At 40.6% G+C, this 14,679-nt stretch overlaps 1 protein-coding gene across 4 annotated transcripts in view; it reads left to right on the top strand.

Annotated features, from left to right (window-relative positions):
• STARD13 (StAR related lipid transfer domain containing 13) overlaps positions 1-14,679 on the top strand; it is a gene marked incomplete at both ends in the record, with an annotated part of 251,181 nt that overhangs the window by 44,164 nt on the left and 192,338 nt on the right. For 3 of the 4 annotated variants that reach the window (XM_080690169.1, XM_080690167.1, XM_080690168.1), the window contains one exon: positions 14,007-14,175. The exons of the other annotated variant lie outside the window; for it this stretch is intronic. In XM_080690169.1, coding sequence (XP_080546295.1) covers positions 14,007-14,175 — 169 coding nt within the window. Of the gene's footprint in view, positions 1-14,006; positions 14,176-14,679 lie in introns of those variants that run through there. 4 annotated transcript variants of the gene reach the window in all.

Below are 14,679 nucleotides of genomic sequence, written 5' to 3'. Positions count from 1 at the left end.
ACATTGAACAAATACCATAGTCAGTCCTTCACTTTTTAGATGCTCTTAGACCAGTCTCAGGCACTTCATGTTCAAAAAATGAAGGTACTTTGTCTTGGGTCTTGTGGTCATTGTCATCCTCTCCACTCTTCCTACGGGTTGGTGTGCAAGCTTTTCTCTAGCCTCCTTTGTCATCAGGGTAGCACTGTGACTTTTCTTTGCCTCAATGTTGTCTCACTGCTTGACTTTCTTTCTTCAATTCTACTTGAATTACTATGTGAGAAGCCTTCCTGAGAATGCTCTGTGAAGGAAGAGCTATGACTGTGGGAACAATTTAAATATAAATGGACGAATCCAGGTTTTCTAAACCCATTGCAGAAGACTGGTGTTTGAGATACATGAGCAGCTTTGGGTTTGCATAGGTTAATGCTCCCCTGTGAGTTGAGAATTAACATATGAAAATCAAGGGCATATTTAACATTTTAATTAAGACAGAGTCAAACTCAGGAAATGAGAAAAAGAAAAGACTTGCTTCAAAATTCTCACTCATATTGTGAATGAGAATCTATAGGATGAAAAGAGGAGAGAAATTTTTTATAGTATTCTAAGTGCTTCAAGTTTATAGATGAGAAAACTTAAGTGTAGAAAAATTAACTCACTTTGGTATAGTTAATACCTAGCAGAGCCAAAATTTGAAAATAAGGTGAACCTGACTCCAAGGTCACAGTTCTAGGTATTCTGAACCTTATTGTGGAGCCACATAAACATCATTTGGAAAGTAAAAACATCTTTAAAGATCTGATGAGCTCTAAAGACCTGTGCTCTAGAAAGTGAACATATGTTCAACACTCCGCATGCAATTCCAGGATTCTAGGGGCCAACATATAACAGGTCAACAACATCCATGCTCTATATTCACTGGCTAGAACATAAACTCCACTGAATGGAGATCATGCCTGTTTTATTCATTGCTACATTACAAGCAGGAAGAACTTTGCCTGACACAGAGAAGGCATTTATTAAATAGTTGTTTAGTAAAAGTTATTTCAAATACCTGGGTCCATTTACCTAGTTACTTAGAACAGGTGCTGATAGTATAGGGTGAGGGTATTGCTTTTGTGCAAAATTCACCAACCACAGAATGACTGCCTACTCCTGACCACAAAGGACCTCACAGGACTTTCTAAACCTGTTTGAGAAATTATGAGCCAAATTTTGTCTCATTTCATTTACTTTTGCTCTTTAAAGAGGTTTTGCCTATTTTAGGCACTAAGGGAGTTCTAGCCATGTAAAACAGTGACCATGATCTTGGGAGGAATTTCTTTCCCTCTGTTTTCTATCTGCTATGCACAGAGGCAATTAGAAATATCTGGAGGCTAAGGCTCATTTTCTACATCTCTGAATGTGAATTGCTGATTCAACTCGATCCCCTCATTTAGGAATGTAATCAGTCACAGGACAGAACCTTGGTTCCACCATCTTAAGAATAAAAATTATTTTTTAGTACATTTGCTTTTAAACTTTTTACCATGCAATGTTTTATATCTTAAAAAACTGTAATCATATATATACCACACCATTCGTCATCCTTCACTTTTCACTTACAACAATACACTGATTGATTACTAGAATGCTGGAACTGTATCTGCTAAGACCATCCACATTGAGAACAGGCCAAGGTCACAGACAGCCCTTGAGAGCCCTCAAAGCCAGGGAATGAAAGAGAGCATTTTAAATTTACTGTGGATTGAGAGCAGCTCTTGATGTGTTTCATCCTTCATGCAGCAAACACATTTTTGGTGCTCAGTAAGCATTCCCCCATGATTGATTCTCGTTGAGTCATCTTGGTAGAGCAGGTAACCATGCCTGGCTATTGGCACTGTATCTGGTCTGTTTAAACAGGTCTGCACCATAAGACATGGTGTGATTATGGTGGTGATCTGGGAGGTTGGCCAGAGGCCACTGCGTGCTTTGAAAATTATCAGGATTTCATGATGCAAGAAATCTCTGGAGAGTCTCTGTATATTTATATACACACACACATATTCTCTAATAAAAAAAGTACTGCCCAATGAATGCTATACAAAACAGGCACAAAAATAGATGAACCTGGAGGACATTATGCTAAGTGAAATAAGCCAGATGTAGAAAGACAAATACCACATAATTTCACTTACACATGGAATCTTAAAAAGTCATCATACAAGCAAGCAGTGGAATGGTGCCTGCCAGGGACTGCAGGCAAGGGAGAAAGGGTGGGATGGGGAGATGTAGGTTGAAAGATACAAGCTTTCATTTGCAAGACGAGTAAATTATAGGGATGTAATATATAGCTTAGTAACTACAGAAAATAATACTGTATTCCTTGCTTGAAATTTGGTAAAAGAGCAGATTTTAAGAGTCCCCACCCCCCCCAAAAAAAAAACATATAATGGTGCAATGACTACTATGAGTAGGGGTGTATAGACTCATTAATTTGACTGTGGTAATCAGTATATAGTACATATATATGCCAAGTCATCATGTTGTACACTTTAAATATAAACAATTTTTGTTTGGCAACTAGATTTTAAAAAGTCAGGCAAAACAGCCAAAGAATGATTCCTTCATCTCTTAATTCAAAGGAGCACGAGGATATAGAATGTTCAAAATAGCTCCTATGGGTCTAGGTTTAGAAATCTGCTTTATCTGAAAGGAAAATTGTCCCACTTTTGAAAAGATGATGACAAAGTATGTTTTTTTTTCATGATTCTAGAGTAGAGGGTAGATTTAGGAGCTCATCACCCTTCCTTCTATGCAAACCTAGAACCTCTAAATTCAGTGTTCTTTCTTGAGTTATTTGCTATTATTCATCATGGTCCTTCTTCTAAAGGATCATTTCCAGGATATAATCATAGCTCTCTTTCCAGTTCAGCTGCATATCTCTCCAAAGCTGAGCTCTTGCAGGAGAAACGGAGATGAATCAGGAGGAGCATCTGGGGATTGTGGCCTTTCAGCTTGAGCTTTAAAATCCTAGCAGCCTTGCCAGGCGTGGTGGCGCACGCTTGTAATCCCCACGCTTGGGAGGCAGAGACAGGAGGATCGCGCAGGTTCGAAGCCAGCCGCGCGTGCTGGCTTAAGAGACCCTGTTTAAAAAAAAAAAAATATATATATATATATATATATATATATATATATATATATATATATATATATGTCTGGGAGTGTAGCCCGGAGGTAGAAGGGCTTCCAGGAACCCCAGTACCACCACCAAAAAAAAAAAAAAAAAAAAAAAAATCCTAGCGGCCTTTACATTACAGCAATTTTTAACTTTTAACTTTTTTAATATTTAGTTGACAAATATTCACAGAATGCAACATGATGATTCAATGTTTGTAGAGTTTACATATTATTTTATGTAATAATTGTGGCATTCCAATAAGCACATACATTACCACACACACTGTCCATTGGCTTTCCTGGAGTGTGTACATTTGAAACACTAATCTTACCAATTGAAGAAGAGCTCAGGAAAGTAGTGATGCATTTTTTTCTCTTAATGGACCAGCATTATTTATTTATTTATTTATTATATATTTTTTATTTATTATTTTTTTGTAATCATACATCACTTTGGAATACAAGACTTGAGAGGATATACAAGCACATATCATCCAATAAGCCCTCATCCAATCCCCATCCCATTCCCTCCCCCTCTGTCGATCCCATGCTTAATTGGTGATTATCTTTGATATATTTGTTTATATACCTCATGAGTTTTAAAGAGATTCCATCCTCCCCAATACCCTCCCCTCTGATTGGTCACCTTAATTGCTTCTCAATAGGGCCCTTTCTACTACTCGACCTCCTCCTGTTACCCCTTTTCTCCTAGTTCTTGCTAATTAGGGGAAGCATCTGGATTTTATTTTCTGTGCTATTTCTATGTGCATGCCGCATTGCAAGTTCCAATCCCACTCTTGACGGCCCCAGTAGTGGCCTGGCCACCCAGGAGACTCTTATCCCGACCTCGCTGGCTCCAGCACTGGCTTTGCCTCATGGGAGGCCCCAATCCTGGCCTGCTGGCCCCCGCACAGAACTAACCCCTTGGCTGGCTCTGCTCCCTGTCTCAGAGGCCCCAGCACTGGCCTAGCCTCATGACAGGCTCCAATCCCGGCCTCACTGACCCTGGTACTGGCCTAACCGCTCAGCAGGCTCCTATCCTGGTCTCGCATGTCCCAGCTCCGTCCTTGCCTCACGGCAGTTTCCAATCCCGGCCTCGCTGGCCCTGGCACTGGCCTTACCCCTCAGCAGAGTTCGATCCCAGCCTCGGAGGTCCCAGCACCAGTCTTGCCTCATGGCAGGCTCCAATCCCAACCTTGCCGGCCCCGATAAAGCCATCCTCACCTTCTCAACTGGGTATGTGTCCTTCCAGGCTCAGCACCAGCACCACTTTTTCTGATGTGCAGAATGCTTCTGTTTTGTTCTGACTTCATGGTGTGCTCACAGCTACCTGCTGTGCACACTGTGGAGCACCAGCAATGCATCTGTAATTGGAACTATCCTCACCTTTTGCCTGTATAAATAATTACTGAGAAGAGAGACAACATCTTAATTCATTTCTGTTCCATCAGTGCCAAGCTCTGTGCCAGGCATGAAGTTAAGTTAGGAATATTTGAATAAGTAAGGAAAAGAGAAAGGCTGGGCATGGTGGCATACGCTTATAATCCCAGCATTTGGTAGGCTAAGACAGAAGGATCATGGTTTGTGGACAGCCTCAGCTACTTAGTGAGGCCCTTTGCAACTTAGTGAAACTGTTTCAAAATGAAGAATAAAAAATAGGGCTGGGGGTGTAGCTAGAATGCCCCTGGGGTCCATCCCCCATACCAAAAAAAAAAAAAAAAAAAAAAAGAATCAGTGAAATGAGTGACCTAGAGGCTTCATGTTTATTTATGACCAGCAAGATGCCACCCAAAATCATGTTTTCATTTAATCAGAATCAACTTTAATTACTCCTCCCAGCCCAAAAGAGAAAAATCCCTTTTGGGGCAACCAGAGCTCTAAAATTTAACTTCATAATCACTTCAAAATTCTGTTGAACACTAAATCTAAATCTCTAGAGAGCCATTTTGCTTCTTAGTTCTTCTTTGTTATGGATATTTTTGAGTATTGCTCTTTGAACCACTTTCCATTCTTTGATATATAGATTGATAGTACTATATAGGAATAGAAAGAAAAATATTCTTTAGTATGCTGAGCTGCATTTATTCAAAAATATATAGGGCTTAAATTTATAAAACATAAAGTTGCATTATTAATCTTACAACCTTGTTCCTACACAGTTTTGAGCCATGGTTATTTCCAAACTTGACTATATGTCCAATTCCTATAAGACATCAGATTAGAAGGGATTAGATATAAAAATGAAGCCAAGATCAAAAGAACAGGTCAGTATACAATCTTGATAACATGGGACCTTTTAACCTTTCACTGGGCAAACCCAAACACCTATACAATGATAATGTAAAAATCAAATACTTATAAAGGCAAAAGATAAAAACAGTTCCAATTAGGGGTACATTGATTTTTATATATGTGTGTATGTTTGTATGTATTTATTCATTTTGTGGTACTAGGGATTGAACCCAGGGACATTCTGCTTCTGAGAGACATTCCCAGCCTGTTTTATGTTTTATTTTCAAAAAGGGTTTTCCTAGGTTGCTGGGAGACTTGCTACATTCCTGAGGCTGTCCTTGAACCTGCAGTCCTCCTATTTCAGCCTCCCAAGTACTGAGAGTACAGGAGGGTTCCACCACACCTGGCTTGTCTTTTTAATTAACAGCACAGCAACATGATGATAAAATTTTAAGTGGATTCAAGCTAAGGCAGATAACTAATATGTTTCTGATATTTTCAGCCCTTCTTTATGAAGCAAGAGTTTGTCCATCCCTCTAGGCTCCATAATTTTTGCAAGAGACCTTAAATTACCCTCTGTTTTGTGGTTAATGTGTATGCTTTTGCTACTAATCAAAAGAGAAAGTTATGTGTATTTAAGGCTCTTTCTGGAAGGAGAAACCTCAAATTATTTGTCATCTAATCCTTATCCAGTCCAAACTATCATATGAACAACAACAATATTTATAGCCATTGCCTTAAAAGTATGCATTCGCTGGGCGCGGTGGAGCATGCTTGTAATCCCTGTGCTTGGGAGGTGGAGACAGGAGGATCGTGCTGGTTCAAAGCCAGCCTCGCTGGCTTAAGAGACCCTATTTCCAAATAAAAAAAATATAAAATAGGTCTGGGAGTGTAGCCCAGAGGTAGAAGGGCTTCCAGGAACCCCAGTACCACCAAAAAAACAAAAGTATGCATTCATTTTTCTAAAGATTCTAAATTTTATCTCTGTGAAATTTCAGATAATTCTCTATGCAATTTATTCAAACATTCATTCAGTTGATTGTTATTGATTTCCTACTATGTGTCTGGCCTGGCTTGCAGTAGACACTGAGTACTGAATATGAATGAAAAAGACATGATCCATTCACAATAATCAAAGCAACTTGTAGGTCAATGAGCAAATACAGATGTAAGTACAAACCACCGAGGAAAGTACTAAAGGACAAGGAACAGGCGCTGCTTTCCCTTAGGTGAAGTGAACAAGGCTGGCCCACCTGGGGATGGGTAGTGAGGCTGACAGGGAAAGCCCAGAGGGAGCCAGAAAGAGAGGCAACTGGTGGAGCCGGGTCAGCAGGGACCAGATGGTACAGGACCTGGTGGATCCAGTCAGGACTGTGGATTCTGTTCTAGGTGCAACAGAAAATGCTTGAAGTAGAGTCGGGCGTGGTGCCACACGCTTGTAATCCCCGCACTTGGGAGGCTAAGACAGGAGGATCACACAGGTTCAAAGCCAGTCTCAGCTACTTAATGAGGCTCTCAGCAACTTAGTGAGACCCTGTTTCCAAATAAAATATATGAAATAGGTCTTGGAGTATACCCTGGAGGTAGAAAGCCTCTGGGTTCCACTCCAAGTACCACCAAAAAAAAAAAAAAAAAGAAAAAGAAAAAAGAAAACGCTTGAAGTATTTGAAGCAGAGAGATGATGTTGAAGTCCAATGTGGTTTAAAAGAGCTCAAGAAATAGCATACTTCAATCATATTTTGGAGGTCATCATAGAAATTATTTTTCCTAAGTAATGCATTGTTATATATACTATTATTGACCTTAAACAATACAGTTAGAAACTACAAACCATTTGGTTACCATATTGAATGTCTTTGAGGATGTTGATTCCATATGAGGACCCAGGAAAATCTTCCCTGATGATCTATGTTTATTTTGATTACTGCTGTTTCACATTTTATGTATATATTGAATTTTATAAATTTTTATTTTTTGCTTTGTTTCAGAGGAAAAGAGGGGAAAGAGAATGTGGTGTGTGTGTGTGTGTGTGTGTGTGTGTGTGTGTGTGTATGGTGTGGTACAATACTGGATTTGAACCCAGGGGCATTCCACCTCTAAGCTGCACTCTTTTTTATTTATTTATTTTTATTTTGAAACAGGGTCTCACTAAGTTTCTGAAGGTTTTGCTAAATTGGTGAGGCTGACCTTGAACCTGTGATCCTCCTGTCTCAGCTTCCCAAGCATGGGGATTTTAGGTGCGCATGACTGTACCTAACTCTTAGAGGAATCTTAAACCCACCCCCGGGGAATATATTGATTTGCATAGCTTATACTTCTATAAACTGATTTCACTCTTTACTTTTATTATTCTTCTTCCCATACTTTACCTTTCCCCAAATTCACTCGGTTGCTTATTTTTCACTTTTTATTACTATAGGTATTTTTGTCAATCATCAGAGTGAAGAAGGTAGAAATAAATCAGTGGAGGAGAAAAACAGGAATTAAAAATATCTCAACAATTCAAATAAGTTTAAAGACCTATTCCTGAATTCAAGAGGTCATTAAGTACAGAATACCTAACCTGTGATGTTGTGGCAAATTTCTTCTGTCTTCCCTGGAAGACAGTCCCCTGAGGGTAGGGACTACTTTGTATGACTGCCATACCCTCCATACCTACTCCAGTGTCTGCTGTACAGGCATTCAGTCACTGCTGAATTCATTCATGAATAAGTAAACATAAACTAAAAATAAATAAATAAGGCCTCTCATAATGTCAAAATGGATCTGCAAAAATGCAAAGCCCTAAAAGCAGGAAATAATGTACACATTGTCATGTAAACTGCTGAGCTTGGTCATGCCCAGAGCTTTAAGCTTAGGGTAGACGTCATATTTTTAAAGGAATATTCATAGACTGGAGTAAATCCAAAAGAGAGCAATCAGCTCAGGAAATAGTGAGAAGCCATGTTGATGACTTAGTTGATTTCTTGAGGAACAGTTAGCAGTCATGGTTAGGTGAAAGGGAATGCATAGCCTACAGAAGAAGATTCTTGTAAGAGCTTTGTACAAGCATCTGAAAAACAGTCCAGTGGAAGAAGAAATAGATTTGGCCTGTCTCCTTCTAAATAGTTCTAAATAGCAGAATTAGAGCCAGTGGATGGAAATTATAAGGAAGAACTTTCTTAAAAATTTTGGCACTCAGCTGGGAGGAGTAGCACATGCTTGTAATCTCAGCGCTTAGAAGGTTGAGACAGGAGGATCGCAGATTAGCAACCAGCCTCACCAATTTAGCAAGGCCCTCTGCAGCTTAATAAGACCCTGTTTCAAAATAAAATTAAATAGGACTGGGATTGTAGTTCAGAGGTAGAATGCACCTGGATTCAATCCCCAGTGTCTGTCTGTCTCTCTGTCTCTGTCTCTGTCTCTGTCTCTCTCTGTCTCTGTCTCTGTCTCTCTCTCTCCCTTTCCCCCTCTCTCTCTCTCTCTCTCTCTCTCTCTCTCTCTCTCTCTCTCTCTCTCTCACACACACACACACACACACACACACACACACAGTTTTGGATTCTCTGTGAAATGATACACTCAGTATATCAAGGTAGAAAATTTATCTCACAGGGAAATTTCTGTAGTGGTGAATTGGTTGGATTAGAAGTTGTTTAATATCCCTTCTAAATCCAAAATGTAAAAACATTATGCCTATAATAAAGACAATCAATAATGAATTCCATATGCACATGTGAGAGCCTAATCTAATTAAATTGTCGCATACTGTTTATAGGTATTAAACGGAATGGATGAAGGAATAGAGAGTCACACAATTCCAGATCTCAGTGAAACAACTGAGAAAAATGAAATCGTTTTAGTTTGGCTGGAATGGTTGGGTGTGAGGCAAGGTACCAGGTCAGGCCAGAGCAGCTCACTGGCCATATGAGCTGGAGCTGAGGGTAGGGGACCTGCTTCGGGATATGCAGGGGTTGGGATGGGAGGCCAACCACAGACACAGCAGGCTGAGACTGCAGTAAGATCAGTAAGATCTGTGGTGTGGAGCTGAGGAGCTGATCAGAAAGGATCTGGTCTGAACCTATCACAGAAGGCTCTTTGGATGAGCTCTTGTCATGGTGGCAAGTGTTGTTATCACTGCCTGCACTGGACACTGAGCTCACAGTGGCTGTAAATTGAGAAGACCCTTGACAAAGAGTGGACACGTGCATCATAGTTGGTGGAAATCCTCCTAAACTGAGTCTGAGAGCCCGAAGGAAGGCTTTGACATCAATCCCCAACCTTTGGGTTCAAGTAATTTTGAAAGCAGCCTTCCAAATCAGTTCTGCATATTTTAGCCTGCCACTTGTATCTCAAACATTTTCCTACTTGGCAGCGCTACCTTGGCTCCCTAGGCACAGACCGACTATTGAGGAGGCTGGAATGTGTGCGAAGGAATAGAAGGAGCCGCAGACAGATGAAAGCCCAGTCAGCCATTCCTGGCTTCTGTAAACCACTCCTAGCTCTCTGCCATGTGTATGCAGGATTCCACTGGGCGCTAATCTGGGATCATCTATCAAAAGATTGGAACATTTTCAATACTCAAAGTTTTGTTTAGAGATCAACTTTCAAAGTTTTGACTGTATTTGGAGTGTTTGCGTTGAGAATGAATGCCATAGAAAAGGCAAGATGTGTGTGGAGTTAGCCTTGAGGACGAACAGAAGCCAGGGACAAAGAAGCTACTCAGCAAAAGAAGAGTTGTGAAAGAAGGCAGGCTGTGGGCACCTCTTCACTTTCGGACGGGGTCTCTAGTTCTCAGACATAGCTGAGTGGGGCCGTGGCTGTCATTGGTTAAAGGTTCTGGGCCCTGTACTTCTTCTCCTAGGGCTCCCACTTCTCAGTCGCCATGGGTTTTTAAGTCACTCCATTCTTGTATTTCCACTTAGACATTCCAGAATCATCTGTGATTAAATAAAATTATGATGGTCTTAAGTCTCTTCTTCCATTGTTTCTCCCCCATCCTATTTCTCCAGGACTTTTTCACTGCCACAATTTTTCCTTCCCTGCCCCTCTTGCCAGAAAATGAAAAGGGTCAAAATGTTATCAACTTGGGGACACATGGTGGCTCTACAAACACTTGTCATTTGACCTGGGCCACTGCTTCACCTCTGTGAATCTTAGTTTTCTTTACCCTGTTTTAGGGTAAAGGGTTGCTGCAAAGATTAATTAAAAACATGAAATATAATTAGCATAGACCTGGCAAGCAGAAGGTGCACAACACTGTTTGTTAGTTCCTTTCTATCCTGATTTTCCTTCTTCTTTTCTTTTTTCCTCTCTTCCATTTCTACTACTCATCTGTTTATTGCATCTCTGAAATAGCGAGTAAAGATTACTTTTGATGATCAAATTAGGGAAGATAAAAAGTAGGTAAAAACTAGAAAGTAATGCAACCAGATTCCCTCATTTTCAAGGGAATGTTTAAGGAAGAACAGCTTCAGTTGTGGAAGATGCACTCATGTTTTGGGTCCTCTCACTGTTTCTGTACTTAGGACTGTACTCCCTCCATCATATAAGTCACAAAGGAGACTTGAATTCTTCATAGATAATCCTTCCTTGATTTTTTTCCTTGAACACTGATTTTTGTTTTCTTTGTTGAAAAATTAGACTTTATTCTACACTGATTTTTGTTTTCTTTGTTGAAAAATTAGACTTTATTCTAAGTTGCCTTTCTTTTAATCAGGAAATGAAGTTCCCTTTCTCCTTTAGTTTATGTTCAATGCTTGTTCTTTTTTGCCAGTCTACAATGCATTGTTTCACTTTGTTGCATCTGCATACACATCAAGGATACATCTTTATGATTTCGGTATTTTCAGAGCAAGACACCCTGAAACTTTCAACACATTCATTATTATCCAAACAAAGGGACCATGTAATTCTTTTAAGTATTCTTGCCATAAAATACTGTAGTGCTTCATAGGAAGAACCATCTTATTAATTAATTTATCTATTTGTTAATTAATTTATTTTTGTGGTACTGGGGATTGAATCCAGGGGCATTCTTCCTCTGAACTATACTTCCAGCCCTTATTTTAATTCTGTTTTGAAACAGGATCTCCCTAGATTGCTGAGAGTCTCACTATGTTACCGAGGCTCTCTTCAAACCTGCAATCTTTCTGTCTCAGCCTCCCAAGTACTGGCACGACAGGCATGCACCACCAAACCCAGCCATTCTGTTTACTTTTAAAACTCAGCCAAGTAAGCAATGAACTTGAGGGCTGGCATTGGGAATGGCTAGTCATTCTTTAAGCGTTATTCACAGTTTAAAATGACTATGAATGATTTCCTGCCTTTTATTTTCCTTTACTTGCCTTTCTGAAACACATCCAATGGCCCTACAGTCCATGTCCTTCTCTTCTTTCTCTCTCCACCGTTCTTCCATTCTCTCCCAGTGGAAAGGTGATAACTACCAAATATCTGGCTTATAAAGGTTTATAACAAGGGTGTCACCACTGCCAGTCTATCAAACCAGCAGCATGTTTATATCGTGGCTGACAGCAGCATCTCAATCACATGGTGGACAGTACTAACTCTGTGAGCTTGGTTAATGAACCTTCCAGGTATTTGGTATGGAAAAATAGTGCTAAACCTTTCTACCATTCATGCCCATGTTTATGGCACACAAGTCACTAGATCTTATATCTCTCTCATCTTCTACAAAAGACACTGGGGAACAAACAAACAAACAAACAAAAATTCTGATCAAATTCTAAATAAGAATGGAGAGAGCACAGTATGACCCAGTGAGACCTACCTCTCTTTTTCTATCTGACCCCAACCTGAAAATTAATACTTGCCTCCTCTTGTGTAGTTATCAGAAGAAGCTCACAATTCCCATGACAGTGTATATTCTAGAATCAATTCTAGGAAAACTTCCTGCAGGAAAAGACATTCAACTGATTGCCATTAGAGAGCCAAAGTAATAAGACTGTGGCTATCACTGAAGTTCTGTTGAACTTTTAGTTGAGTTCCTGATTATTAGTCTATGCTGCAGTTTGAGTTGGCCGAATGTAAAAGCAACCTGGCCATATGGTTCTTCATCAAAGCACTTTGTATTTAGTCCCAGGCTCAAAACAGGATAACATGTTTTCTATGGACTTTTTCTCTTCACATTAAACAATTTTAAAGAGGAAAAATATAGGGGAAGATTCTAATTACTCCCATATGGACACTTAGATATGGCTAGATTGAATTACTAACTGTCTCCTTAAACACACACTCTGGTTTCCAGTCTGCACTCATGTGGGCATAGTTGGCCCTGCAAAGCCTTTCCCAGCTGCTGCCTGTCAGAATCCACCCCCACCCCCATTTTTTGAGCTATGCCCTTAGCCCTATTTTTAGTTAGTTTGTTTATTTATTTTTGCAGAACTGGGGATGGAACCCAGGGGTATTGTACCTCCAAGCTACACCCCCAGCCCTATTTTTTAGTCATTTTTATTTTTGAAACAGGGTCTCACTGAGTTGTGAAGCACCTTGCTAAGTAGCTGAGGCTGTCCATGGGTCGAGATCCTCTGGTCTCAGCCTCCTGAATTCTGGGATTACAAGCATGCACCACCATGCTTGGCTAGAATCTCTCCATCTTGGAAGTGTCTTAAATGGTTATAGTGCTTCTTGATTATTAAAAATTGGAAAAGTAGAAAAATTAAAGACTAATGGAGGGATGCTTTAATAAGTAATCCTTGCACAGTTTGCCTCTCTGAGTCTCATCTGTAAAAGCCCTTCAAATCCCATCATTTGGGGGGCAGGAGTGTAGGGAATTTACTCCTGGTATTAGGAGTAAAAAGTTTCATTTTAACTGGACAAGCCTTATTTGATTCCTTTCTCTGCAATGAAGATTGAGCTTATACTCCGTTGTTTCTGCTTATTTGAAATAGTTTGTCATTTATCACATCTAAGCTGGGCACGGTGATGCACATCTGTAGTACGGAGTACTAGTACTCGGTAGGCTGAAACAGGAGATCACGGGTTTGAGGCCGGCCTCAGCAATTTAGCTAGGGCCTCAGCAACTTAGTGAGATCCTGTTTTGAAGAAAAAAACATAGGGTTGGGAGTACAGCTCCTAGGTAGAATGCCGGGGGGTGGGGGGGGTTAATTTCCCCTACTGCAAAACAAATAATTAACAACAACAACCACCTATTTATGACATCTATTTCACCTGGATGCAGCTGCCTTATAGAAAGGCAACAAGCTTCCTGTAACCTTTATAACCTAAAAGGGCTCCTTTGCCCAGGACTTGTTTGGCTCCTGCTGTTTCCCTTCCCTCTCTCCTCCGTTAACTCTTTCAGCGAGGGCGGGGCGGGGGGCGTGCTCAGTCAGTCCCAAGGCTTGTCAAATACCGGCATTTGCTTTTAGCTCCGTGTGGGGATCCGGCTGCTCGCGCTGCCTCTACGCCCCGGGCCGGCAGCGGACGTTCCCAGTTTTCTCTCGTCCTCTGATTGGCTTCCAGAGGTCACGTGAGGCCCGGGGGTTGGAATTCTGAGTTGTGGCTTTTGGCACTCCTTTTTCTTTTTAAAAATCGCTTGGTCTGTTGAGCTCTCCTGGGCTTTGGTGCCTTTGACGGAGACTGGAGACTGTCGCAAACAGCCACAGGCAGACTGAGGTGGCAATAGACACTCTGCCGAGATGTTCAGTCAGGTGCCCAGGACCCCAGCTTCAGGCTGCTACTATCTAAATTCCATGACACCTGAGGGCCAGGAGATGTACTTGCGATTTGATCAGACTACAAGACGCTCTCCTTACAGGATGAGCCGGATTCTAGCACGCTACCAGCTAGTGACTAAAATTCAACAAGGTGAGTGGCCGGCAGTGGAAGGCTGTTGCTAATTCTGATTTCTGTTGGCTCTGTTTCATGCTAACCCAGGCTTTTAGGTTATTGTTTTCACTTTACAACATATGGATTTCTCTGTCATGCTGCACGTAACTTTAAAAATAACTAGTTTTAAGCAAACGGTGTCAGCGTTTAGCTGCCACATAACAATATAAAGTACTCAAAAAAAAAGAAAGAAAGAAAAAACTTCACGGTAGGACAGTGAATCATAAATTCCAAAACGTACGTGTGTCTACAGAACAAACAAGAAAGGTTTACTCAGTGAGTGCTTTTAGAGCCTTCTATGTGTTCCTCACATTTAGTCACATTTAAAACTTGGACACTTGTTTATTTAATTAGGGAAAGGGTGGGAGACTAATGTTCACCCTGCCCAGAGTTTTTAGAACATCCTCAATGGGGAGGGAAAAGAAAGAATTCTATTCTTAAGGCCTGGGCTGACAACTAGAACCATATTCTCTTCCTGTTAGA

Source organism: Muscardinus avellanarius, assembly GCF_963383645.1.
Source record: "Muscardinus avellanarius genome assembly, chromosome: 2".
Taxonomy (NCBI): domain Eukaryota; kingdom Metazoa; phylum Chordata; class Mammalia; order Rodentia; family Gliridae; genus Muscardinus; species Muscardinus avellanarius.
This window is presented reverse-complemented; position numbering and strand designations above follow the sequence as displayed.